This window comes from Acanthaster planci, linkage group LG06, assembly GCF_054643075.1.
Source record: "Acanthaster planci isolate LZ-2023a linkage group LG06, COTS_SCS, whole genome shotgun sequence".
NCBI lineage: Eukaryota > Metazoa > Echinodermata > Asteroidea > Valvatida > Acanthasteridae > Acanthaster > Acanthaster planci.
This window is the reverse complement of record NC_141782.1, coordinates 3,163,434-3,190,692: the sequence shown is the minus strand read 5'-3', so window position 1 is coordinate 3,190,692 and position 27,259 is coordinate 3,163,434. Positions and strand designations below refer to the sequence as shown.

The window sequence follows — 27,259 nt, the reverse complement described above, 5'->3', positions numbered from 1 at the left end:
TTGCTAGTTGCAAACTTTTTTAAATCATAAATTACACTAACGTATCACGGTCAAGAAACTCTGTTTATCACCAAGACGGTGTTTTTATTATCACTTCGACATTGTAATATATCAATTTTGCCAAACCACACGTTTTCATTTGTATTTCACCATTCAAAAGTATCCGAAAACAAATCTGAGTATACTTAACGCTAAAAATCACTTATAGTATTTTTACATGAAAATTTTTCGTCTAACGCGCTGTTAATAATAGGAAAGGAAAACTCAAATTTCTGTACGAGATCATGTGATATGCACCACCATGATGCAATTCAAGGGTAAACTTGGGATGCATAATTCCTTTATCGGGACGTTCAGTAGAGTACCTCCAAAATGAATATTTCGCATCATGATCGACGTATGGGACATGTACATGCTTTATTATATTGGAACGAGGATGGCGCTTCAGTTAGATACGGTAGTTATGCGAACCAAGAGGTCAAAATTGTACAAATATAATTTCATCCCTTGACGTACGAACAAACAAACAAACAAACAAACAAACAAACAAACAACCCAAACAAACAACCCCAACACCCCAACAAACAAACAAACAAACAAACAACCCCGCCAAAAAAACAAATGTTTTCAGAGATGGTCAAGAATAAAAAAAGATCCCCACAAACTACTGCCAAATTATTATGTATTGGAAATTAAAGGTATCTGAAAGACCTCTGAAAATCAAATATCCATTTATGGCTATTTCCTCAATCCCTAATCGAAACTCCCCTTACACACACCAGTACACACACACACACGATTGGCGTCGTATGATGCTAAATAAAAAATTATATAACAGAACCTCTCAACTAGATAATATTAATTACGTCTGTTAAACTGTTTGATGAGGTATTTCTGATTTGGAACCATTACATGCCAGCCTTTTGGTTATCTGTCATTTTAGGTCTATCACGTTTAGTGCAACTTTTGAAGGCGACTATGACAACGATATTAATAACAACCTGAAACACAAATATCCACTCCAGTTTGGTTTGAGGAACTGTAGAGGACCACAGGATTGTGAACCCCGATAATTTCAATATTTAAACCTATAGTTCTAGAACTAACTGAGGCGAGTCGTATCCTGGATGTCTCAGGCATCAATTTTGAGAGATCCAGAACCAAAATTTCAACGGGAACTCAATTAAATGGTTTTGTGGTACAATTATTGTGGCATTTTTTGGGTAACCTTTTATGCATTTGTGAAGGGCGAGGCTGAATGTTGGGTCTCTTTACAAGCTTCCGGAATGGTCACCAAATCACCATTTTTCTTACTACTTGTCACAAATAGATTGCATTTTGTGGGGGGATGCCTGACTGCTCCGCGGATACTCGCCATTGCTTGTAATGCATTATTTCTACCCTGGATTCACACTGCCATACTTTTCTAGAAGTGGTTTCCTAAAAGTGCCATCAGCCAGTATGGACACCTAATGAATGAGGGTGTCAAGGCGGCCAGCCATGGGTGGCCAGTCCAGTGGAACAGTGACTTGACTTGCCGCAAACTTGCTGGAGCTTTACCGTCGATGTCCCGGAACCCATACTCATATCCTAGCTCTGCGGTGATGAAAATACGACCGGTTTTATTCATGATTTTGGGATCTACAAAATAAACACACGCGACAAAGAGTTTGTTAGTTCTATGTGTGCGAACGTTTTGACAATAATTCTACATATCAACCGCAATCCCCCTTCATCCAAATTTGTGTGAGCAGCTCAAATTGTTGAACTGATACGATGCCGCAGACTCCCTAAAATGCATTTCATTGTGGTCATCTAATTACATGGTACATTGTAAAGGATTATTGACACTTTCGTGTTTGAAGCAATGTTGTATGACTCGAGTCCAGGACTCGAACTCGAGTCACATTTTTCATGACTCGGGACTCGGACTCGACATTGGTGACTCGACTACAACACTGGTCTGAAGTGCGGCGGATAAGTGTGATCGTTCTTTGTTTTTATTCCCATTAAGATCATGTAGGTATGTACTGACTTTATATTCATTCAGTCCATTGGATATACTGGTTATTTCTTAATTAAATTTAATTTGATTTCTTCTAATTAAATATTCTTGGCCAAAGCTTTTAGCATTACCTCTTGCAAGGTGGGCAATCACTTTTCCAGAATACTCGATTGTCTCGCCATACTTCATGACGTATTCCTTTGACAGTGTAAAAAATGAAAATTGTTCTTTATAGCAGCTGGTCGATTTTATGTCGCTAAAAAACTTTCCAAACAACAACGTCTAAAAAAGTGCAAAAGAAGTGAAGCCAGAATGTCCTACAGCCTTCTCGTTCTCAGTGATAGGGCATTATTACTCTTCGCATTCAGTCTGTCCGTCCGTCGCGTCACCCATGTATTCGTCTGGTTCAGTCTTATACTCACGTAACTGGCCTTTTCGAAATCTGTCCTGTCCTCTGCGGTCCACTTTTCTAGTACCAGCTCCGTCTTTGCCGGTCCTGGCCACAATGACAGCATGGCAACGTTGTTTTTCTTCAACTCCAGGCCACAGTCCACAGCCATGCGATCACACTGCACAAGATCCATCCCCGAAATGATTTCATTGACTTCTCCGATACACTATTTATACTAATGGGCATGTATTCCCCCCCGAAGACATGCCGTACCTTGTGTTGTCCCTTAAAGACACCTCATCGTGTGAAAGAAAAAAAACGGTCGAGTACCCCAAGCCTTATTCCCTATAATACGATTCCAGAATTGACCGAGAGGTAAATTGTAACCAAGTGCCCTTGCGAGTGATTTCGGCCACTGTACTCCCCAGGCCCGCCCCCCACCCCTGCCCAACCCTGACATATTGATTAAACAGGCCAAAAACACACCACTGTGTATAAATACATTTACAGCAACCAAACCTTGACGATTCTGCCACATTTTCCCCAGCCAGCAAAATATGAAATTAATTTGCTCGTTTTCACAAAGTTCAAACATGAAACCCGAAAGGAAATATTTAAAAAGAAATCAGTGAAATCAAATGATGTGTCTATAAACAAACAAGTAACGAGGACCAAGGAATTGACCTTTCATAAAAATTGACCTTTATCATAGTTGTTTTATCCTCTCTCTGTGACAAATGATGAGTTTTACCACTTACACCAATTTTCCCCACGCAGTAGGGAGCATTGAGGAAATAGAAGAGACCTCCATGAGATGAGATGTTGACAATGAGACCCTGCTTAGCAGGTACCATCATCTGAGCAGCGTGCCACGTGGCCACGTAATGGCCCCTATAGGAGAAACAAGATTAAATTCATGCTAAGCTTGACGTCATCTCTAGAGTCTTGCAAGAAAAATAAATCACCATTCCGATAATTATACAATTCACACTACACAGAATTCTTAGGCATCCACATCTTGGAATGAAGGAAAGGGGACACACGTCGCCAGACTGGAGGCCATGCGTGTCCGAATAGACCGACTGCGCCCGTTACATCACGTCACCTATAGTGCGTATCAATGCAATATTAACGTGTGTTGCGGGTGTTGTTTACAAACAATACAGCCAATTTACGGTATGTACCCAGCAAATCAGCAGTCTGAGAACGGCACCTATCGTCGGCTTTTTTCTTTTTTGGTAAACGATACTTTTGAAACACTTTGCTTTTAGTGAACGCCGTGTTTGCTGATATTTAATACCCACTATAGGTCACGTGACTTAGCGGGCGCAATCGGTCCATTACCGGACTACATCTGGAATGACGCACGCCAGGAGCTGGCGGCTTTACGCATTTTTAACAGCCGTAATTCAGACGCCGTCACAGTCCTCAAGAACTAATACCAAGTACTTGGATCATGAGACTCAGCCCTTGCCTGGAAACTTAAACATCTTAAACTCTCTTAAACATAAGAGTCGACTTTGCAAATTTTGTCCACCATTTTGAATCTCGAGACCGTTATAAATTTCGATAATAGTTCTTGCTTGTCTTTGTCTGAGGCTCGATTTGGCCATGAGGTCTCCATATTTTGCTGGTCTCAAGACAGTACCACAAGACCACCAGAGCGCAGCATACACATAGAATCATCAAGGATATGCGGGGAACAGTATGAAATTCGATGTGTATTTTAAATCAATTTCCTCTGTATGCTGGAGATCAAGGTCTAACCGAAGCAATTCCTGTTTTCTTTTGTAAAACAGCCACAGTTATGAAAGGAACAAAACGTTCACGTATTATTTCGGGATTTTTCCTACCTTAAACCAACCCTGTTGATCGTGTCCCACATGGATACGGGCATCTCCCAGAAAGTCTTTCCAATCGTTGTTAGCAACGCCTATTCCAGTTTTAACAAAGGATAAGATTTTTTTTCAACTGTTGTTTTTGTGATTTCTAAAAGCATTCGTGAAAGTTCAGCTAAATAGTCATAAAAATGAGAGGGAATGGAAAATAACTATGGGGGAAGGGCAAAATGGACCGCATGTGGGGTGGAACCAAAAAAAAGAGTAGAGGATGAAACATCATCAACTTGAAAATACGTCGGAACTGACCCTGATTCTTTCACCGTTCTGGGTTTGTATCAATGTTTGCTGCTTTGGAGAGCTTCAATCCCTGGAGAGAACCTTCCTGGCGATCCCAAATCAATTATTCTCCAATAAATCAACTGTCGATTTGATCGTTAGCGGGGACTGGTTTGTGTCAAGATATAGCAGTGAAACTTTCCAAACAGCCACGGCTCTGTGAATAGATTCTGTTGTTTTGCTGGAAAGGTCTTCAAGTGAAACCTTACTGATATTGCCGAGTACGCGTTGTTCACCAAGATATCGAGTCGTCCATTCTGCTCTTTGGAGATCCTCTCAAACAGCAGCTTGACTTGCTCATCATCCCCATGATCACATTGCACAGGAATACACTTGCCTCCTCGTCCCTCAATCTGAAAAAGGAAAATAAACTTCCCTTTTCAGTTGGATTCTTTTTGGTCGGGGTGTCTTTTAACGCGACCTGGCTTCACGAGAGAGAGGATAAGGGAGGGCGCTTTCCCCTTGGGAAAAAAGGGGAAAAGAAATGAAAAAGAGATTTACGAAAGAGGAAAAAGAGAAATGAACGGAGATAAAAATCACCAGTTTGCTTGGACATCCCTTGGAACTGATCCCCTTCCATCCTCCATTGGCTTGCTGCTAATGAATACTTTACCCCTCCTTCGGAAAGAAGTTCTGGGGACAAACGTGGCAGGTGCCACCAAGAAGCCTACTACCCTATATCTAGAGTCCTGGACAAGTCCCTTCTTAACTGAAGGAACAATCTTAAATCTCTAATCCTGTTATAGCTCAAACTTGAATATAAGTAATTATTCATTAGAAATACAACCCAAATTTGCCCTTCATCAATAGAAACTTATGGCATTAATTGAAGAAACCAGGTCATCAGTTTAAAATAATCATGTTCATTTTTGAGTTCAAAATTTACCAAGCAGTACAGCAAACGGAGGAAATCCAAGTGCCTTTGCCAAAACTCCAAAGCCCTCCATGCATGTGACGTCATATGCCCACGTATACTGTATATAGCTTTAATTAGGCCTACAACTTTTCAGACAACACCTTGTCCTGTCTTCTATTCTTTTTCTTCGGCTGATATACTTCACGCACATGGGCATGTGGAGGCATATCTTGTACTTATTCATCAGCTATATGCAAAGAATACAAGCAGGGACTGGATAAAGTTTTAACAATATTATTTTCAATCTGATTACGTGTAAGCTTTTCGGCCACAACAGTTGTAAGCTTTCATGTGGACCTTTAAAGCCAGACTTCAGTAGACGGCATGACGTAAATCTTAAATTTTTGTTCAGGTACCTCATCCGCTGCGTCTCTCAGTGATCCAGGTTTTCCCTCGCCTTTTGGGTCCAGCGACCGACCTATGCACATGTAAAGGCAAATATGAGTTTAATTTTCGGTCTGAGATTCGCCATGATGGGACTATGAAAACAGGCGGGACAGTAGCAGTCTCAATAGCTACCTTAACTGGATACATTATTGGATATTGTTGCATCCATTGTCACCAAATTAAAACAATAAAAGCCTTTATCCTAGATATCTACTCACTAAGGGACAAACAAACAATGGCCAATACTAGACATCCGTCTTGAACGCATATAAACGTAATGACCGGCAAAAACAAAGAAGCATTCCTCAAATGCCAAGGATCTAGGGCATTGCTAGGATTTTCCGGTGAAATAGCGTCAATCTGGAGGTTTTTCAAGCCAATACGTGATTTTCCTCCAAGTTCACCTCTTTCTCCTATCCCTTTTGGTTTTCAATTTTCTTCCAGGAGGCAAGCCAGAGCTTTACAATAGAGAGTGGCGCCAACTTCAGACTTTGGAATCAAAATGGCTGTTCATTATGTGTACTGTGCATACCGCTATTATGGGCTAATTGTCCATTTGCACCACGGACTGGTCCACGTCCCCATTATTACCGGTAGGGACCGGTAACTAGCTACAGTTTAACTTCTGCGATAAGGATGTAGAATATTCAAATTTGTCAGGCCAATAGTAACGCTTTAACATAAATTACGTTTCAGCAGTAAGGCGAATAAATCACATGTACTTATCCTTGCTAATCGTCTGTTGATCACAGTGTGGTGAATTTTTTTTGTTGAAGAATGTCATCAAACAATTATTTTACTGCAATTTATTTCAAGTCAGTGATTATTTTAGTAAATTTTAGATAAATAAACAATTTATGGTGAAGTTAGTTTTGGTAACGAAAAGAAAAAGGCAAAATATTCTATCATGTCCTGCTTGAGTAGCGTCTGACTTGGGTTAGTAACAAGTCATTTTTTGCAAGTCCAAGTCAAGTCATTTTTTGCAAGTCCAAGTCAAGTCACAAGACAAAGCTGGTATTTGCGAGTCAAGTCACAAGTCGCAAAAATAGCGACTGGAGTCCAACTTGAGTCCAAATCACATGACCCGAGTCAGCAACTCTGGCCGTCACTAAACGGGGCAGTAAAGCAAAATGCCACTATATAAAAGGGGTTTGCATGCATGGCTGCCACGTTGCAGGCTGTTGCTTTTGTTCCATAAGGTATGCACAAAGGAGGTTCCCTGTGGTACAGCAGAACTTCCCTGCATGGTGGCTACCAAGTAAAGCATTGAGTGTAAGCATCAATAGGTAAAGGCCCCATCAGCATTAATTGTAGGCCCTAATTAGATGGGGAACAGGGGAGTTATGTCGCGCCGGCTTGTATAGTTTAGTACTCGGTAGAAGCTAGGGGGTTAGTTTTGAACAAGTCCATGGTTGGAATCCCGGTGGCTCTCTTTTGTTTTTCAGTCACCTCGCAATCCCTCAACTAGCTCCTTTCACCCGATGCAGACAAACCTCCCTTTTTATTTCTTCCTTGATTGCTATTATAATAGGTTTGTAGTTCAAATTAAAACCATGACCAATCTCTCAATTTTCAATTGTCCAATTTTAAGCATCTTGACACCACAGAAAAATGTCTAAGAATTGAGTTTCTAATAACAACACTGCCAGTTTGTTCAGTTGGGAAACTTTGGTATCTGATACATCGCGTCTTACAGAAATTACCTGAGTCATGTACTTCATTGGAAGGATTATAAAGTAGGCCTACATCTATGAACATGCATTTTGAATTGTCACTTTAAAGTGTCAAAATTTTAAATTAGTTCCAACATACATGTACATGTAAATGCATCTATTTTAACACTATTTTATCATTATTCATAAATACCTAAGATAGTTTAGCCATTCCTATTGGTCGAGAGCTCGTCACGTGGTCAGTCTTGAACGGTTGATAAAACACGGCTGGTTTTGTGTCAGTACGCACCGCGCGCGCATATGGACGTTGATACTGAGCGTCCCTTGCAAACGCCTGCAAGCCATCTGGTAGCATGCATCCTATCTCGTATGTTTCAGCTGAAATTTTCTATTGCACTTCTGATTCAGGGGATATTTGCATGCTAAACAAGGGCTACGTTAGGTTCGTGCCTTCATGAAATGTATATCTTTATTATACTTTTTCGAAGTCACAGTAGGATTACAAGACAAAAACATTTTAATGGTAGGGTTAGCCAATTCCTATTGTATCTAGTGAAAGTGAAATCAAGAGACAGTCACAGAGTGAGCAAAAAACGTAATTTTTGTCCAAGACTCTTAAATTTTCGCGAGCATAAGCTTATTTACTTTCTGGCACAATTGTGAGGGCCCAACACAAAAAATGCCAAGGTCCTGGCATTTTCAAAACAATCTGTGGTAGAGAACAGTGCGAAGGTTTCAGATTTGTCGACGGTGTTTCGCTAGATTTTTTGCTCTTTCCGACTGCAGGCATTTTGCATACCGACCAAAACTCGTGCATTCCCATGCATTCATGCCCAGTTGAGCGTAGTATTTCAGCCTAGCGCTCTCGCACTGAGGGAGTGCATTTGAGCAAGAACAAGTTAAAGTTCACGAGAAGTTTACTGTTAAAACCGAGGTTGCCATAACGAACTCGAAATTGCATAGAAACGCAGCATATTGCCCGGGGTTGCGAGTATGAACTTTGAACCACACGCTCCGTACGTGTACTGTGAACACGCAACATTCCACAAGCTGAACGCGATAACAGGTACACTAGACACGCGATTAGTTGAGAACTACATGTAAGTTTACGTGGCTGTTGTTTGTTCACTACGCGGTGCTGCGCTCTTTGTTACTACCAGTGACGTAGACTGTTGCCCCGGCTTCTCCAAGCTGCAAGGCGATTCCTCTGCCGATTCCCCGACTTGCTCCAGTCACCAGGCAAACTTTGCCCGCTAGTGGTTTGCTGGCCATGGTACTTTCCCACTGACGTATTTTTAGTCCAAGCAGAATGAGAGAAAATCCCCAACTCAAAGGATCGATGACAATCGCGCACGGTACGACATTTACATGTAGCTAGCTTGTCACGTATGTTTCACAAGGAAATTACTAACTGCGCATGTCCCGTTTTAAGGTCATTTGCATGCGTAATGGCGGCCATGGGGATTCGAGCCTGGCAAACAGCTGTTTTTTGTGAAAAAAACTCTTTTCGTAAGTAGTTTATTTACGTTTTGATGCGATTTCGAAGGCTCGAAACAAAGAATTCGAAGTTTTCCTGAAGTTTTCAAAAGTGGGCTGTACGGTGGAGAAAGGTGTAAAGGTTTTAGATTTGCTGACAGTTTTCCACTAGATTGTTTTCTCTTCCTGACCGGACGCGTTTGCATATCGACCTTACTCAACACCGCCCGTTCATCCCGCATAATCTTTGTACGAGCTTAGTGCGAGCGTAACTTTAAGAATTCAGTGACTTGGGAACGAAAGACGAACACAAAAGTACACTAAGTTAACGTGAAGTTTATTATTGAAACCGAGGTCTATATCTGTCATTATAGAATTGCCAGGAAAATGTTGAAATTAACGGTAGGGCCTATATATCCCCAGTTTTACATGTACTATACATGCATTACCACATGAACATGTACACCGCCTCCGTCGAGAATTTCCATGTGCATGCACATGTACAAGTACATATACATGTACTACATGCACGTGTACTACATGCACATGTACATGTATGCCGCGGTACGCGTGTACAGGCCGCAGTGTACTCAGTGTGCACGGTACGTGGCTGGATCGGTTTTGTGCACGTAAAACACGTAGGCATAGATCGCGCTGCGCAAAAGTATATCACTCATGAAAGTTGAACAAAAAAATCAAGCTACATAGAACTGACTGTACTGTGTAGTTGAGATTCTGGCCTGTCGTATGCACTGTCTCACCGATCTCGGAAAACTTCTAACTTTGAGAAACTTAGTGGGGAAAAAAAGACCAAGTGTTCGATTCAAGTGAAAAATGGAAATAATTTATCACCTACTTAAGCTACCACTTTGAGGCTAAATTTCATATTTATGTAGCATTTCTTTTCATGATTCAGTAGTGTTTTATTCGGTTTAAGCCTTTTAGAGCACATACAAAGAGTTTCAATGTGATCATTTGCTAACTTTGAGCAAACGAAGTGTTCAAGACGAGAAGGCTCAACAGAGATTTGCAAACCATGGCAAGTTGCTATAAGGACAAGTCCGTATGGTTTACGAGAGTTTGGTCAAGTAACCGCCGCGCACGGTCGAAGTCGTTAATTTCCACACGTCGAATGGGGGTGAAACATACATGTACATGTACAGTACGTGTGGTATATCCTTGACCCATCATCAGGTTTTTCTGACAGTGGCCCAAAATGCCAAGCATTACAGCAAATATATTTCCAGTTGTGTACAGGGTGAAATTTCAGAAGGGGCAAGCTCAATGGACTTGAACATACCTGCAATTCAAAATTTAAGGGGGGAGGGGGGCTTGTACTGCAGGGGATATGTGGAGTTTTTTTCTAAAAATAGACTGTTCTGGCTGAATAAAAAAATAGGCCTCCCTTCTTCCATTTCTGAAGTGTTAGCGCAGTCTGTCCCCCTGTTCTTGCAATGTCTTATTCTAAGGAGCCGGTGGTTAAAAAGTTTTTTAAAAAAATGCAGGGGTTGCCCTGGGCCTTGTACTCTCAGAGGGCACAAGTTGTGTAGAGAAAAAGAAAAATCGAACCCTTTACCGTTTTTAAATCTTTTACAAGGAAAATGGGATAATTATAAACCCCGTGTCGATTACCGATTGCAAATCTCATTTTTGGTGAAACGGTGAAACGTTTTCAGTTGCAGTAATCCGAATCCTTTTTGGGTTTTTTTTTTACTAAAAGAAAAGAATAGGAGATTCGTATGTTTTGTTTTTACTTTTCATTTCACAACAACAGAAACGCGTATGATTACGCCCTTTCACAGTAAGCACAAAACAATATGCTAACACTAGTACCTTGTGCACCCGCAAATCTCGTTATTGGAATTCTCGCGCCCCAAATGACAATCAAATGACGCATGTGTGAATCAACCAAGACAATTTATCTCACTTCCAAACACAGACGAGGAGTGTCACCACTTACACCATTTTTCCCCACGCAGTACGGAGCATTGAACATACGGATGAGCCCCCCAGGCGATGAGATGTTGACGATGAGACCCTGTTTCGCAGGTACCATCATTTGAGCGGCGTGCCACGTGGCCACGTAATGGCCCCTACGAGAAAGAAGACTGAAGTCATACGAACTCTACGTCATCCCCAAGTCGTGCAAAAAATTATTCATCAATCATTCCAACAAGTATACCTGTCCCAGTACGGAACATTCTTTATCGAATAGGCATCTACGTCGTGGAATAAAGGAAAGGTGACATATAGGCGCTAGTCTGGAAGCCACGTGTGTCCGATTTGGCTACGCCTGAAAGTAACAAACACGCCCATGCACCACCATGAGCTAGTGGCTTCGTACATTCCCCCAGTCTTAATTCAGATGTGGTCACAGTCCCGAAGAATTAACGTACGCAAGGGATCAACAAGACCAAGCCCTTGGATCGCAAGACCCTGTCCTTGCGTGAAAGAGGCCACTGCTTTCAACTTAACAGTCGACTTTTGCAAACGTTGTCCACCATTTTGAATCTCGAGCTGGTTCTTGGTGATCTTGGTCAAAGGCTGTATCTGGGACACTGAGGTCTCAATAGTTTACTGGTGTCGATTCCGAAATCGTGACCACCAGAACGCTATAAACACATTAGGAACACCAAGCATACATGCAACATTAGGAAATGCATGTAACTGTGGTGTATTTCAAATCTATTTCCTCTGTGCTTGAGATCAATGTTTCACCGAAGCAACTCCTGATTTCTTCTGTGTAAGACCGCCACAATAATGAAACAGAATATAGCATTCATGTATTTATCGAACTGTCTTTCTATCTTTTTACTTTCTTTTTATCGTGTCCCACATGGATACAGGCATCTCCCAATGAGAGAGAGAGAGAGAGAGAGAGAGAGAGAGAGAGAGAGAGAGAGAGAGAGAGAGAGAGGGGCACTCGCGCCCAAGAAAAGATTCAGGGAAAAGATTCACCGGTCTGTTTGAAAATTCCTCGAAACTGACCCCCTTCTACCGCCCATCAACTTGTTGCTGATGAGTGTTTTTTTCCCGGTAGCTGATCAATCATAGCATATACTGTTTCATTTACAGACTGTTCAAAAGGGCATGCAGATAAAATGCGTGTACATGTACTGATCATCAGCTACGTAAAAAGATGGGTAGTGAGGAAAAGATAAAATTTTAACAATAACAGTCTGGTAACTTGTGGACTTTCGACAACAACAGTTGTACGCGTACATGTACAGTGCACCTTTTTTTCATGAATTTATATTCTTGAATTTTGGGGATGAGACAAACGGGCTTTTTCGTTTTTGTGAGCCTGGCAGACTGCACTTGATGAAGAGCAAATTGTCCTGTTTTTCTTGTGAACCTTTCAGGTAAGAAATAAAGACTGATGTTAACCTTCATTATTTTTACCTCATCCGCTGCGTCTCTCAATGAGTCAGGTTTTCATTCGCCTCCCGAGTCCAGCGAACGACCAATACACATTCATGCAAAGGCAAACAAGATTATTTTCGGTCAAGGATTTGCCATGACGGGACTGTGAAAACAGGCAAGACAGTATCATTTGCCTGGCAGCCGGCTTTAAAGGCTAACTAGATATACATTGTTTGGCCTTTTTTGCATCAACTGTCATTTATTTAAGTTATCTGTTCACTAGTGGATAAGAAAACAAATGGCGACTTACCGACATCAGATTAAGATACATAAATACAATATGGTGTGTGTTCTGCAGAGTGAAGCAACCCACACCAGGCTGAGTAACGTGACCTTTACAACATAATACACTGATGAAAAAAAATAAATAGGAAGAAGAATACCTCAAAATGCCAATGACCAGGGACGTCGCCAGGATTTTCCAGGTGTGGTGCGAGCCAATAACTGTGAAAGGGGGTCAACTTGGAGGATTTTCAAGCCAATTCGTTATTTTCTTCCCCATTTACCTCTTTTATTCCCGGGGCAAGTTAGAGCTGTAAAATAGAGAGAGTTTAGCGCCAACTTCAAACTTTGGATCCCAAATGGCTGTTCGTTATGTGTACAGTACAGCGAGCAGCTATCGTTTGCTAATACGGGTGCTTCATAATACTTCGCCTCCAAGAGTTTGCAACGCGTTGACCAATCACAGTGCGTGAAATCTGTCGATTTTCCATGTTATTTTTCCATGACATAGGGCATGACTCATCCTCTATTTTAATCATCACCTTTCATCATATTGTGGAATTTTTCCATAGGAAAGGTCACCCTGTACCACAATTTATTACCCTACACCCCCTCATTTCTATTCATATTCTTATGATCATATCATCATGCTTTTACATATTCATGCATGTGACCTTTTCCTATTCTTGGCCGAAGATCAAACTGTACAAGACTGACTCCTTCCCCTACTTGTGTAGGCCCCAAGGAAAGGAACAAAAGAGCCTGCTCGAGCTGGCTTACCTAATTTCATGGGTAAATAAGAGGATTGGTTTTGAGCATGTCTGTAGTTCGAATCCAGCTCTCTTTTATTTTTGAGTCTATGTTCAATTTGCCAATCGTACGACTAGCTCCTTTCACCAGATGCAGAGAAGCCTCCCTTTATTATTTCTTCTTATAAATCTGTTCTTCAAATTGAAACCCTTCTTCATATAAGCCAAACTTAACCCATGGGAATAACGAAAAATGTATGAAAACGCAGCATATTGCCCGGGGTTGCAAGTATGAACATTATTTCAACCACACGCATTTCTATGCGTGCATTGCTTGCACGCAACATTCCACAGTCAAGTGCAACGCGATAACAGATAGACACACGATTTGTTGAGAACTATGTTGTTTACGTGGCTTTTTGTTTTACGCTGTATTGCACTTGTTAGGCTTATTACTTTACCGGTGAGGACTGTCGCCCCGGCTTCTCCAAGCTGCAGGGCGATACCTCTGCCGATTCCCCGACTTGCTCCAGTTACCAGGCAAACTTTGCCCTCCAGTGGTTTGCTGGCCATGATGCTCTTCCGCTAATTCAATCCAGGCAGAATGAAAGAAAACCCCCAACTCAAAGAACTATGAGGTTGACTGGGGCACGGCACGACCTTTGTACCTAGCTTTTGCTTTCTCTGACCCATGTGACGGTGGCCCAACAATGCCAGGCATTACAGCAAATATATTTCCAGTTGTATGTAGGGTGAAATTTCTGAAGAGGTAAACTGTGACTCGTGCATAGATTTATACTTGCAGTTCAAAATATCAGATTGGGAACAAGGGCTTCAGCTGCGAGGGGGGTGATTAAAGTTTTTATTTAATTATAATTAAAGTTACAAAGTGAATAAAGTTACAAAGTGTACATTTTTATCAAATATTTACAAGACACTTGAAGAAAAGAAGACTTTTAAAAGTGTGATTCAGTGTGTATGCCTCAACAATGTATTCAAAAATGAGCGGGTCATTTATTGGGGCCCGATTCCTAATGTATGGCGTACTATTTACGACACACTGCGTCGCTTTAACCATAGGCCATACAACTATGCGACGCTACCCACTACGCAGCCTTGCATCGTGCTGTCGCGTTGCGCCGTTGCTTCCTTGCCATTACTAGTAACAAAATAGCGAGTAGTGGAAGGGCCTGTCTGGTCGAGTTTGCCCATTGGGTCAGAAATATGAAAAGGTCACATGAATATGCAATAAGCATAATGATATGATCATATTGATATGAATAGGAAATAATGAGGTGTTGGGTGAAAAATTATGGCACATCTTGACCTTTTGTATGGATGAACATGAATAGGAATATTATAGGGTCAGAAAGTCTGGTACAGGCTGACTTCTTCCATAGGGAAGGATTGCACAACCAGTGGAAATGTATGAATATAGAAGACGTTTCGGTAAAAATCATGGTACAATTTGGCCTAAGGATGAGTTGCAACGAGGAAAGGGTAAGCATTCTGGTACAACATGTTGCCCGTTTTGTATGGATGAACATGAATAGGAATAGGGTCAGAAATTTGGGTACAGGTTGACCTTTCCTATAAAAAAATTGCACAGCATGATGAAATATGATGATTAAAATAGAGGATGAGTCATATTACGGGATGCCACGGAAAAGTACTGACTAGGCACTCCCTAGACAATGAACAGAACGGGGCGCCATATGTTTCATCCCACATCTCCCTGTTTGCTCTGGCTTCAGCCAGCCAATCTTGGCAGGTGGCATTGTGTTCCAATTCTGAACCATCTTCATCCGAGGTTTCGTAATCAACCTCCTCAACAAATTCTGAATCAGCGTCAACTTAATTAATGTCCGATTCCTCTTCAGCGTGAACATTTTCTATGTGCCTCATCATCTGTCTAAAGCATTTGTCACAGAGGTGACAAGCATAGGGCTTGACTGCAGGAATAACATTCATGTCGACCCTTTTAAGGATGATCTTTAAATGAAAAGAAACGATTGAAATCGGTCAATATATAATGTATATACTTAGACATAAATAAATGTATTTCACTGCTCGTAATTTGCTCTTTTCATTGTTCATTGGCTCTTTCCCCGTTCTTCATTTGCTTTTTTCATTGTTTATTTTGCTCTATTCACAGTTTATTTTGCTTTTTTATTTCTAATTTTGCTCTTTTCATTGTTCATATTGCTCTTTTTATTACTCATTTTGCTCTTTTGCCTAACATGCTGCTGTTAGTGAAAGAAAGATCAAATTTCTATGATAGATCCTGATAAATATACACCGCCTGCAATTCAAGGGTTAGAGTGGCGATTGTCATTCATTTTATGTAACTTGCGCTGGATAATACCAAAAGTAAACATGCACCTCCACATTAAATATTTAGCATAATAAACCAATATGTGGGTTTGTACTTACTTTATATATGTGAATGAGCATGGCGTTTCATTCAGACGGTTATACGAAACAAGAGGTCAAAGACAACTGTACAAAGATATCTTATCTCTCAACGTACAAGCTAAACAGACAATTGCAGAAGTGTTCAGGAGTAGAAAGATTCCTATAAACTGCTAACAAGTTATTTTGTATCAAAACTGTCTAAATATGTCCTCTTAATATGAAATATCCATTTATGACGATTTCTTCAATCCTTAATTTTAAACATTCCCTCTGACATGTGAAAATATTGAAAACAAAAGATTTACTTAATATGATGCCAAATAAAACATTATATAACACTACCATTAGCCATGTTATGACATTTACGTCTGTTAAACCACTGGACATGGTATTTCTGATTTCGAACGATTAGAGGCCAGCCTTTTGTTTACCATTACGTCTATCACGTTTAGTACAACTTTGGATAAAGTTGATGACTATAATGACGATAATGACACCAATAACAACAACCTCAAACACAAATATCCACTCCAGTTTGGTTTAGAGGATCAGAGGATCGTGTAACCTAATAGTTTCAAAAGTTAACCTACAGTTCAAAAACTCCCTGAAGCCAGTGGCATCCTGGATGTCTTAGGAATCAATCTGTGCCGTAGGGCGGATCCGGAACCAAATCGAGGGTCTTATTGAAAGGTTTTGTGATATCATTATTTTGGAATTATTTTGGTAACCTTTTATTCATTTGTGATGGGCGACGCTGAATGTTGGGTCTTTTACAAGCTTTCGGAATACTCCCCAAATCAACTTTGTTTTCTCACTAGTTTTTAAAAGAAAAGAGAATGCTCCAGTTTTTTTGATTGGGGGGATGAATGACCTGGATTCAAATCGCAATGTATATTCAGAAGTGGTTTCCCATAAGTGCCATCAACCAGTATGGACACTTAATGAATGAGGGTGTCAAGGCTTCCAGCCATGGGTGGCCAGTCTTTCGGAACAGCAACTTGACTTGCCGTATGCTCCCCGGAGTTTTACCGTCGATGTCGCAAAACCCATACTCATATCCTAGCTCTGCTGTGATGAAAATACGACCGGTTTTATTCATAATTTGAGGATCTAAAAAATAAAGAAATGCGAGAAAAAGTTTTTTAGTTGTATTTGCACGAACCTTTGGAGAAAAGGAGTGGTTCTACATAACAATCGTCACTTCCCTTTTACCGGAGTCTGAAATGTGAGCAGATGAATATGTAACTGCTGCTGCAGAAGTCTTTTATAATTATTTAGTTATTTGTGACGTTGTAATGTCCACTTCCATCATTCGAGGCAGGCTTAAATAAGACCACTTTCCAATATTCCATCATGATTACCACGAATATGACCATGTTACGTATGTCCTGAGTGTTATGTACTAAGCGTACTCTCATATTTTGTAATCTGCTAAAACGAATTTCGACATTCTCATTGCATCATGGGATTTGATGACAAACAACCATGCATTTTATACATTAACAAATTAGGAAAATGAGCTTATCAAACATCAAGTGAATTTTTTTTATTCAATGAGCTCACAGTTCACAAGGAATATTCTTTTAAGTAATAACAATAAACTAGAACATAAACTAGAATCAGGATCTTCAAAATCCTGATTCTGATTGGTCAGGTCTAGGTTCTGATATGCCAATCATCGTCCTTGACACTAATGTTAAATTAATGGAAGGGATTGCTTAAGTGTTTGTTTACTGACAAGCTTTACAATTTGATTTGGTTTGAATTTGATTCAAAACGTCATTGCAACACTGTATTAAAAGAGAAAAACAATTGGCATTTAGTACGGTGCAAACTAATTAATTTTTCTCTCGTCCAATTCTTCAACTTGAAGCGCATAAAATGTATTGCTTGTCATCCAGTTCCATGATGCATTGCGCTCATTTAGTCCCATTACAGATCAATCAAGTCCCTTGAAAAGACAAATGACTTCCTAATCAAATTTTATTTCAACAATCTTGGCTAAAGTTTTGAAGCATTACCGTACCTTTTGCAAGGTGGACAGTCGCTTTTCCAGTATACTCGACTGACTCTCCGTAATTCATGAAGTATTCCTGTAACAGTATCGAACATCTAATTGTTGAGGTCGATTAAATGTTGCTGACAAGTCTTTAAAAAACACACCATTTCTACACAACAATTCGAAAGAAGGAGAGAATAAACGACTTTTATTGGATGTCTCTCGTGCCCCTTTGCAAGTTTCATTGTCGTCTTAGGATCTGCTTCCGTATGGATTGTGCACTGCCGCCCCATTGTCCTACACAACCATTTTGTTCCCTTGCCATTTACTGTTTGCATCCAGTCTGTTTGTCAGTCGTTTCAACCATGCATTTGTCAGGTGTATTTTCTCACTCACGTAGTTCTCCTTATCAAGATCTGTCCTGTCCTCTGCGGTGAACTTTTCTAGCACCGTCTCCGTCTTCACAGGTCCTGGCCACAATGACAACATGGCTACATTGTGTTGCTTCAACTCTAGGCCACAGTCCACCGCCATGCGATCACACTACACAGCATCACAACCAAACTAAATTCAGTGAATTCTTCTAAACATAGTTATGTTACATTACATTGTTTGCCTCCTCTAGAAAGATAGGCTTATCCTGCATTGTCCCTTGTGACATTTCATGAATATGAAACAGGCAAGTTGAACGCAGCAAGCTCGATTCCCTACAACGTGACAGTGGAGATTTTTACCAAGTGCCCTATGAAGTGCGTGGGACCATGACCCGCTTCTTGGCCTTTCCAGTCAATACCTTACGTGTGTGTACGAGGGGCAGTTAGATTTGTGTATTCCTGAAAACGCAAAATACAGTTTTTGAAATTTTGCTCCTGGCTACGTTAATATAATTTGACTTGAATGGTGGTCTGATACAGGAATCTTGTGAAAAGATCAAGTATAATGTTCTTAAAACAGTTGAAAAAGTCGAAATCGAAAAAAGATTGTCATTTTGGACGTGTGGCTCTTCTCGAAAACAGTGCTGATAATGATGTGAATGAAACAATCAAAAAGACCATGGAAAATATTAAAAATTTATGCAACTTTCCAACAAAAACGATAAGCTTCGCCACTTACGCCAGCTTTCCCCACGCCATGAAGAGCACTGACCAAATAGATGAGCCCCCCAGGCGATGAGATGTTGACGATGAGACCCTGTTTAGCAGGTACCATCATCTGAGCAGCGTGCCACGTGGCCACGTAATGGCCCCTACGAGAAACAAGACTGAAGTCATGCTAAGCTCTACGCACGCCATCTCCAACGTCCTTCAGTCACCATTCTTATAATTATACAAATCCTAGTATGGAACATTTATAATCAAGTAGCCATGCTCGTCGTGGAGTAAAAAAAGAAGAAAAGGAAAAGAATGACATACGTCGCCAATCTTGAAAGTGAGCGAACGATCTGAGCCAGTTCAGTATTCCAACCGCGCATGCCCAGTATGAGTCTATTCGGGAACAGCTACGCGTGCGTGCTATAGTCACGGACGTGTATAGTAAAATCTGGACTCGCAATGCCCTTAATCAGCTTATAGAGTCATTGAATCCACTCGCAGCCATTTTACAGAGCCGAATACAAAGCTTTCCTGGTAATGCCCGCCTTTGTTCTTCCTGACGTCAATAGTAGGGAGCCAACCCACGCCTTTGTATTCGGCTCGGTAAAATGGCCGCTGGTTGGCTTCTTTTTCATACAAAGGCGTTGCAAGTCCAGGTTTTTTTTATATACGTCCGTGGCTATAGTATACAAATACAACATTGTTTATTTGGGTTGAACGGTTGATGCTTGTTCCCGGAGGTATTGGGAGTTGAAGTTTGTTAACTCCCAATACATCATGGGAGCTAACGTTGACTGTCCAATCCTAATAAACAATGCTATTATTTATTTTACTATACCTCAAACATAATTTTATTTAATAATATCTGAAAATAAAAACATCATTATTAATTTGTGTCCACTAACTTTTATTTTGGACAACCTTCTCAACGGAGGAGGCATCTTTAGCTGAGCTGAGGAAAACGCTGATTGTCGTTTACGTGTGTCGCCATCTTTTAATTTAAACTGGATACCCTTGCTAGGCTCGCGCCACCACGAGAATATTGTACACCCGGGCGACATTTCCTGGATTTTCTGCTACAGCGCATGCGTTTTTAACTGTCGCCCGACTTACCCAGGGACAGACAAAACGCATGATTATTTACTCCTTGCGTGAACGATCGCTTGTCCGCTTGGCACACAGCAAAAATAGTGGCTGGCGCGTGAAAGTGAATGCACCGATGAGAATTCCGTCATATCTGTCTTATAACACCTCACCTACAGATTCTGTATCTTGATTGGCCGAAAATAAATCATGTGACGCTGTTATAGTTTAGTAGTTTTGTACCACATCAAAAAGACTATACACATGCAGCCTTGCTCTGAAAAAGAACTATATCCGTAGGAAGCAAAGAACTATATCCATTGCAACGAAACTATGTATAGTACCCAGTCGTTTATTTCGGCTCATCACATAAACTTTTATCGGTCACGTCGAACCCGTTGAACCAGGTCTACGTACTAGCTGCAAATGTGGTAGGTCAAGAGAACGAAGATGCATGTAGTCGGATGCCCTTTTAAACGCCAGTATGCCACGCAGTTTACATATAAAAAACAATTTACTACTTTATCTTTTGGTATAGTAAAATATAGTCTCCCGCGGGGATCCATGAAGCATTCTATTTTCCCTCTGGGGGCTACTTTTACTAAAGTACTCGAAGCAGTCAATATTTGTATGTCACACTGATCTCTATAATAAAATAGAAATCAGTGGTGTACCAGCGCAGCCACACGCTGACTCACGTGCGCACCTTGTTAATGTTCCTAAAAGACTTCCGCTTTTTTAAATACCCAACTGGCACATTACTTGGCTGCGTCTGGAAGTAACGCGCCCATGCCCCCATGAGCTACCGGCTTCATCCATTCCCACAATCTTAATTCGAACGCAGTCACAGTCCCCAAGAATTAACGTACAAGGGATCAACAAGACGATCGCAAGACCCAGTCCTTGCCTGGAAGAGGCTACTTCTGTTCAATTTTAACAGTCGACTTTTGCACACTTTGTGCACCATTAGGAATCTCGAGACCGTTTTAAATTTCGATACTATATATTTCTTATTGGTCTTTTTCCGAGACTCGATCTGGGACACTGAAGTCTCGATTCCGAGACTACAAGGACTCAGTACATACGTTAGAAACATCAAGGATACAGACAAAATTAGGGAATCTGTGGTGTTCGTGTATTTCAAATCCATTTTCCTCTGTGCTTGAGATCGGTGTCTAACCGAAGCAAGGCCAGATTTTTTGGTAAAATCGTCACAGGTATTAAATGGAAGAAAACATTCACTTATCGTTTCTGGAACCTTCCTACCTCAATCCAACTCTGTTGGTCGTGTCCCACATGGATACAGGCATCTCCCAAAACGTCTTTCCAGTCATTGTTAGCGACGCCTATATTTCAGTTTTAAAAACAGGAAAAAGATAAAAACAGGAAAAGATATTGAGCTTGATGGGGAAGCACGAGAAGGAGAGCAACAGGGACGGAAAACAACAACAACAACAACAACAAATGGAGGGGGAGGATGAAAATCACCAACTGTTTCAGACTCGACTCCAGTCCTTCCACCGTTGGAGCTTTCTGTCAACGTTTGCTGGTTATGAGTGCTTCGAATCCATGGAGAGAACCTTCCTCCTTTCCAGCGATCCCCAAATCAATTATTATCCAATAAACCAACTGTCGATTTGATCGTTGGTGCGGACTAACATATACAGGGGAACAGTTCCAAACGGCCACGGTTCTGTGGCTGGATTCTGTTTTTTGTCACAAGCGTCGCAAAATAGAAACCTTACCGATGTTGCTGAGAACGCGTTGTTCACCAAGATATCGAGTCGTCCATTCTGCTCCTTGGAGATCCTCTCAAACAGCAGCTTGACTTGCTCATCATCCCCATGATCACATTGCACAGGGATACACTTGCCTCCTCGTCCCTCAATCTGAAAATAATTAAATGCAATTCTCTTGATTGCTTGATTGTTTTTGCGTCCAGGTGTCTTTCAATTTAAAGCCACCCGCCTCGGAAATCGCGACAGATAGGACAAGGGAGGGTAATTGCGACCTGGAAAACATGAAAACAAGGGGATAAAAAGAAAAGGAAAAATTTACGCAAAAACCACACAGCCATGCACACACAGACACCCATACCTGTACCCATACAAAGTGTGGACATTTCTTTGTTCTCCTGTGGTTAAGGAAACTTGAGGAAAATGCTCCTTTTTCTCCAACTAGGATAACTCCTTCCGGCTGGATTTTTGATGATGATTCCCTGGACTGTTCCTCTTCTTTTTACCAAGGATAACCTTGACCCCAAAGTGCCTCTGAAACTGTTGTTCAGAGAGGGGAAAACATTATGTGGACGTGTAAGGGTCCACACAACGCCATCGAACACTACATGTTTTGAATGCCACGCCCGCACAACCCCCCCCCTACACAAAGCAATGAATGAGGATAAAAATCACCACTTCGCCTGAATATTCCTTGGAACTGATCCCTTTCCTCAGTTCATCAGTTTGCTGGTGATAAGCGCTTTGTCCTGTTGGAGATAAAGTCCTGTTGGTTCCTATGGTAGGTACCACATAAAACTTTATTCTTTCTCTTAATTAAAGCCTCTGCCGTATCTCTAAATTGCTGTTCAATTCTTTCCTTAAGAAGGAACAATCTTAAATCTCTATGTTTTTTATAGCTCAAACTTAGGAAAGCTCAATTATTGTGCCATTGAAAGAGAAAAAGTGGTCAACTCATTCGTAATAACGAGTTACAAATTTGCTATTTCGAACTACTAATTCGTATTAACGAACTCGTAGCGTTAGTAATCCGTAATAACGAATTAGCAATCCGTAATAACGAATTAGCAATCCGTGATAACGAATTGGTAATCTGCAATAACGGATTGATAATTCCCAATAACGTAATGTTAGTAATCCGTAATAACGAATTGTTAATCCGTAATAACAGATTGATAATTCGTTATAACGGATTACTTATTCGAAATAATGAATTGGTTTCCCAATGATCTTTTTGTGGCACGAATTGGCTTTCGTACAAACTTGAATTTCTATCATTATTTATTAAAAATACAACCCGTTTGCCCTACATTAATAGACGTTTTATTTAAGACTGGAGAAACCAGCTTGGTTTTCATTCTGGTTACAACATTGGCAGTATTGTGAAGAGGGGATCTAAATCCCTTTGTCAAAGTTTCAAAGCCCACAAGCTTGTGAAGTCATATGTACATGTTTAATGTACAGCTACTCCACATATCTACTTTTGTACTCCTGTCTAGTATTCTCTTTGTGTAGCTAAGCAATCGTAGCATATATGATTCATCTACATATTTAAATATTAAATTGCCATAGAAAGTGCATGTACTGATCATCGGCAACACGGCAAGAATGATAGCAAGGACTGGGTAAAGGACTTTTCATCCACAATCAGTAGCGTATGCAGCTTTTGGTAGGGGGGGACGAATTCAAAGCAAATGCACTTTTGGGTTCATTCAACATGATAATAAAAAAATAGCGTATTTATTTGATAAACAAATATATCGATTAGTTTATTTCCTACTTACCAATGAAATAATCTCAGTTGAAAAATTAAGCAAAAGTAAAATAAAAAATCTGTCGGGGGCAAGTTGCCCCCCCCCCCGATACGCCACTGACCAGTTGTTAGCGTACACGTATAGCACATCTACGTTTTTCATGAAGTTATACGTGAGAATCTGGAAGGCTGGACAAAGGAACTTTTCCGTTTTTGAAAGAATGGCAGAATGCACTTAATGAACTGCAACAAGTACCTAATTTTCTTGTGGACCTTGTAAGAAATAAAGAATGATGTGAACATTCAATTTTTTTTACCTCATCCGCTGCGTCTCTCAGTGATCCGGGTTTTCCCTCGCCTTTTGCGTCCAGCGTCCGACCTATGCACATGAATGGTAAATACAATTTTTTTCGGTCAAGGAGTCGCCGTGATAGGACTATGAAACAGACAAGACAGTATCATTTGAGTGGCAGGACGCTTTAATGGCTAACTGGATATACCTAATTGGACCTCTTGAAATAAATGACAAGCACGTATCCAAGGTATTTACTCACTGGTGGTGACAGTGGTGACCAACCATAGAGTTTTTATATGTAGCCCTATGTGACCAACGGACATCAGATTAAATGTACGTTAACTGCTTACATGTACTTACAAAAACAAAGAAGCAGCCCTCAAAATGCCAATGACCAGGGGGCATCGCCTGGATTTGCCAGTATGAGCGAAAGGGAGTCAGTTTGGAGGTTTTCAACCCAATGCTTTCGGTGCCCGTTCACTTTTTCCTTCCGTTATTTTTTTTGGAAGCGTGAAAATAGGGGGGAAACGACCATCTAACCCCGTCTCGAGAGCTGAGTGATCAAACCAAACCTGGATTGGCATCTGCACTGCCACTGAGTTCTCTTTGCAATCTAGACATGATATATAATTGTAACGGAAATCTCGTACCCAATTCGACTACCCCTGCTGTCAATAACCAGGGTGGTAAAGCAAAATACATGTACCGTATATAGAGGATTTGCATGGCGGCCATCTTGCAGGTTAGTGCCTTTTGTTCCACAAGGTACACACAAAGGAGGTTTCCCTGTGGTGCGAAAGAACTGGCCTGCATGATGGCTACCTCACAAAATGTCTATACGGAGCGTAGGCATCAGTAGGTAACAACTTCATCAGCCCCAACACAAGGGGACAAGGGAGCTTGGTCGAGCATGGCTAGGCTTGCGTAATTTAGTGAGGAAGAGGATTAGTTATGAGCAGGTTTGTGGTTCGAATCTCAATAGTTCTCTTTTTGGTGTGTTTCCGCGCGACGCAGATTAACGTGACGTGCTGGAGAATACTTGGGCAGGAGCGTGTAGATTTGGTAATTCGTGCGCAATTCACTTAATTAACGTTTATGTTTATTCACCCTGAACAGCCAGTCAGTGTCCAACCTCGTTTCAGTGGGTACGATCTGGCTGCGCCATGTTGGTTCCCAGCATGCCTTGCACGTTCTTAACGCTAGTGAAGAGAGTGTGCACGGTGCCCACGAAGTCTCGGTTAGGTATACTGTTAACGATCGACTATTTGCGAGAGAAACACACCATAACATGGCCAGAGGAGTGCTTCAAAACTGAACTAAAATTATTTTTCGTTGGAAATTTGAAATTTTATAAGTTTGTTTTGACATTGTTTATCAAAAGGTTATTTATAAAAGGGGCTATGTGCCTAGCATGGACGTTGATAAGAGCCTGAAAGTAAAAGGTCACGCAGCAAGCTTTTGGAACCTTCGTGCAGTGCACCTGTACGGATACATGGGGTCGATGTTGGAAGTTTATCTTACTCAAAATAATATTTTGGTAACGTCAGCTGGAAATGGGTAAAAAAAGAAAGAAATTCATTGACGACCTTTCACTTCCGACAATATCTTTCCCAGATCTCACTGTTTATGCACGTTCGTTTTTGCTTAATGAGCTTACGTGAAAATGACATTGTACAACGTTGCAATGATTTATCAACCTGCAGCCCGATGGGTTCTAGATTCATTCGAGTTGACCTGACGCCGTTCTTGTCAGCACCAGTTAGACTTAATTTTAGAAACTTTCGTAAATGCAGAATATTCCTTCAAGTTTAGTTCCTTATAAATTGCAAAGTACTGAGATACATTCAATCAATTTTTATTTTAACTTTGACCGAAAGACTATCTGATAATATGATTTTGTAACTGTTCATCTGCGTATGAGACCGCCGATTTTTAATCTTTGGGAGAGGTCAGGTAATTTTTTTAGTTTCGGTAAAATTAATTTATATGCAAGAAAGTATTTTGCAAAGGCCCTTTCCAACGTGATTTGTTTTTTTAAGTAAACGAAAAATATTACAAGTTCTATTAGAATTAGTTATTTTGTTTCACGTTCTTTTTCCTAGCCAAAAGGGTTCCGGAAGCGTGCCGCCAGGGGGTCAGCTTTCAAGCTCTATTGCATCCAGAGGATTTGAAATCTTTCGCGCAAGTGTTTTCACCTCGCTGTGACCTCGGTTTGTGAAAGCTCCCAGCCGGACGTCCGTCCGTATTCATAAACGCCTGGAAGGTCGTCTGGTGGCATGAATAGGCGAGATCCTATCCCGTAAGTTTCATTGAACTTTTTTACTGTGCATAAACGATTCTGGGGATATTAGCATGCTTCACAAAGGTTACGTGAATTCGATCGTGCCTCGATCGCAAGCTATTTCATTTCATGAAATATACAGTTTTAAAACACTTTTTCGCGAAATCAGAGTACAGACAAAAACAGCCAAATCCTAACGTATGTCGCGAAAATATAATCGAGAGATAGCAACAGAGTGGGCAAAACTAATGGCTGTCCAAACTATTTTCGCGAATAGAACCTTGTACACGTTATGCGTGCGAGCGCCAGTACGCAACATTGCCAGTTAGTCAAGTGAGTGATGACAGGAAGAGGCACGATTCGTTGGGATTTATAAGGCTGTTGTTTGTTCACCACACGCGTAATGCACTGTTTGTTACTACCAGTGACGTAGACTGTTGCCCCGGCTTCTCCAAGCTGCAAGGCGATTCCTCTGCCGATTCCCCGACTTGCTCCAGTCACCAGGCAAACTTTGCCCGCTAGTGGTTTGCTGGTCATTGTGCTGTCTCGCTCACGGCTTTCCAGCAGCAGAATGAGAGAATAAGCTGCTCACACAGGAACTAATACACACTCTTTGCTTACAGTGTCCTAGCCTTGACCCATCACATTTTTTGTTCTTTCTTTGTTTGTTTGTTTGTTGGTTTTCTTGTGTGTGTGACGGTGGCCCGGAAGTGCCAGCACAACAGCAAATATATTTCCAGTGGTGTATTGGGTTAAAATTCTGAAAGGGCAAATTAACTGTATGTGACTTATACATACTTTCTGCAGCTAAACATTTCAGATGGGGAACAGGGGGGCTTTGGCTTCTGTTGGAGAGGCGGGGGGATTAGTAGATTTTTTCTGAAATAAATTGTCCCGTTTCATGAAAGAATACTCTTCAGTGTTGGCGCTGTCAATTCCCCCTGCTCCTCAATTAGTTGCACCGTTTATTTCACAGGGGACCTGACGTTTAAGGCTAAACAGTGCACGGCTTTATTTGATATTTACCTTGAAGAGAAAAAAAAGCAACTTCGCCTTCAAATGTATGATTCAATATGTATGCCTAATTGAAACAATTGACCTTAAAGACAGAGTGAAAGAGATAACTTCGAAACCATTGTCATTGAAAAGTTCAAACTTCAAGGTTAATTAAGTTTAGGCTGCATCCA

General features: G+C 40.9%; 2 protein-coding genes across 7 annotated transcripts; both read right to left on the bottom strand.

Moving 5' to 3' along the window:
• Positions 1-59: 59 nt before the first annotated feature.
• LOC110984756 (dehydrogenase/reductase SDR family member 1-like) lies at positions 60-14,039 on the bottom strand. 6 transcript variants are annotated; one of them, XM_087137749.1, is made up of 10 exons: positions 13,881-14,014; positions 12,428-12,981; positions 10,988-11,118; positions 5,846-5,907; positions 4,783-4,926; positions 4,250-4,329; positions 3,155-3,287; positions 2,428-2,574; positions 2,137-2,203; positions 60-1,641 (listed from the first exon to the last, which is right to left on the bottom strand). In XM_087137749.1, exons 2-10 carry the CDS (start codon positions 12,430-12,432, stop codon positions 1,427-1,429), a joined length of 984 nt encoding a protein of 327 aa, XP_086993875.1. In that variant the 5' UTR covers positions 12,433-12,981; positions 13,881-14,014; the 3' UTR covers positions 60-1,426. The 6 variants fall into 6 exon arrangements, with proteins under 6 accessions (XP_086993875.1, XP_086993879.1, XP_086993876.1 ...); XM_087137753.1 differs by having other exon boundaries at positions 60-1,596; XM_087137750.1 differs by lacking the exon at positions 13,881-14,014 and having other exon boundaries at positions 12,428-13,787.
• A 351-nt stretch (positions 14,040-14,390) lies between these two features.
• Positions 14,391-27,253, bottom strand: LOC147798733 (dehydrogenase/reductase SDR family member 1-like). Its single transcript, XM_087137755.1, has 8 exons — positions 26,495-27,253; positions 23,814-23,875; positions 21,753-21,896; positions 21,274-21,353; positions 18,947-19,079; positions 18,230-18,376; positions 17,861-17,927; positions 14,391-16,944 (listed from the first exon to the last, which is right to left on the bottom strand). Exons 1-8 carry the CDS (start codon positions 26,607-26,609, stop codon positions 16,730-16,732), a joined length of 963 nt encoding a protein of 320 aa, XP_086993881.1. The 5' UTR covers positions 26,610-27,253; the 3' UTR covers positions 14,391-16,729.
• Between the last annotated feature and the right edge of the window lie 6 nt (positions 27,254-27,259).

What these genes read in the sequence shown, in the direction of transcription:
- LOC110984756 (XM_087137749.1), bottom strand. An exon ending in TGAGAGACGCAGCGGATGAG is followed by an intron (nt 4,927 to 5,845) that starts GTACCTGAACAA and finishes TTCCTTTTTCAG; the next exon opens with ATTGAGGGACGAGGAGGCAA. An exon ending in ATCAACAGGGTTGGTTTAAG is followed by an intron (nt 3,288 to 4,249) that starts GTAGGAAAAATC and finishes TTTCTCCTATAG; the next exon opens with GGGCCATTACGTGGCCACGT.
- LOC147798733 (XM_087137755.1), bottom strand. Translation starts at nt 26,609, where the DNA reads ATGACCAGCAAACCACTAGCGGGCAAAGTTTGCCTGGTGACTGGAGCA. An exon ending in GGCAACAGTCTACGTCACTG is followed by an intron (nt 23,876 to 26,494) that starts GTAGTAACAAAC and finishes TCATGTGCATAG; the next exon opens with GTCGGACGCTGGACGCAAAA. An exon ending in GACTGTCCACCTTGCAAAAG is followed by an intron (nt 16,945 to 17,860) that starts GTACGGTAATGC and finishes TTTATTTTTTAG; the next exon opens with ATCCTCAAATTATGAATAAA.